Source organism: Apaloderma vittatum, unplaced genomic scaffold (assembly GCF_000703405.1).
Source record: "Apaloderma vittatum isolate BGI_N311 unplaced genomic scaffold, ASM70340v1 scaffold32943, whole genome shotgun sequence".
Classification (NCBI taxonomy): Eukaryota; Metazoa; Chordata; class Aves; order Trogoniformes; family Trogonidae; genus Apaloderma; species Apaloderma vittatum.
The window spans coordinates 2,969-3,462 of record NW_009707980.1 but is presented as its reverse complement, the minus strand read 5'-3'; the positions used below and the strand labels follow the sequence as shown (position 1 = coordinate 3,462).

The following is a 494-nucleotide window of genomic DNA, read 5'->3' as shown; positions in this document are numbered from 1 at the left end:
ACCCCTCCCCTCGCCCGTGCAGCTCATTTCATCGCCAAGGAAGCCGGGGACCTGTCGACCCTCTTTGACGCCGGCGGCATTTTAGGTTTGTCACGAATCCGGGCGGAGTGGGGGGATCGAGGATGATTTGGGGACAGTCCTGGCTTTGATGGAAAGTCCCCTCTGCCAGTACCGTCAGCTCTTGCCCCAGAGCACCGCAGCGAGGTTTACTCAGCATCTGTAGCGCTCACCGGGCAGCAGACACCCCTTGTTTTGATTTTGCCAGCCAGGCGACCATCAAAACACCTCCCCTTGGGTCTCGCTTGCTCAGGCTCCCCCTTTTTTTTAGAAAAAGAGTAACGTGGAGGGGCCCAGAGCTGCGAACAGGTGTAGAGAAACCATCCGTGGGCAGAAAGCGGTGTGGATAAATCAAAGCTCTTCACTCTGATCTCACCGTGTTTAAGCTCGGGTGGCAAAGCTGGGGCGGGGGGGTGAAAGAGGGTCACCGGGCGGGG

General features: G+C 58.3%; 1 protein-coding gene across 1 annotated transcript in view; it reads left to right on the top strand.

Annotated features, from left to right (window-relative positions):
* Positions 1-494, top strand: part of SLC37A2 (solute carrier family 37 (glucose-6-phosphate transporter), member 2) — a gene marked incomplete at its 5' end in the record, with an annotated part of 5,651 nt that overhangs the window by 2,703 nt on the left and 2,454 nt on the right. The window contains one exon of the mRNA XM_009866399.1: positions 9-86. Within this exon, the coding sequence (XP_009864701.1) occupies positions 9-86 (78 nt within the window). The remainder of the gene's footprint in view (positions 1-8; positions 87-494) is intronic.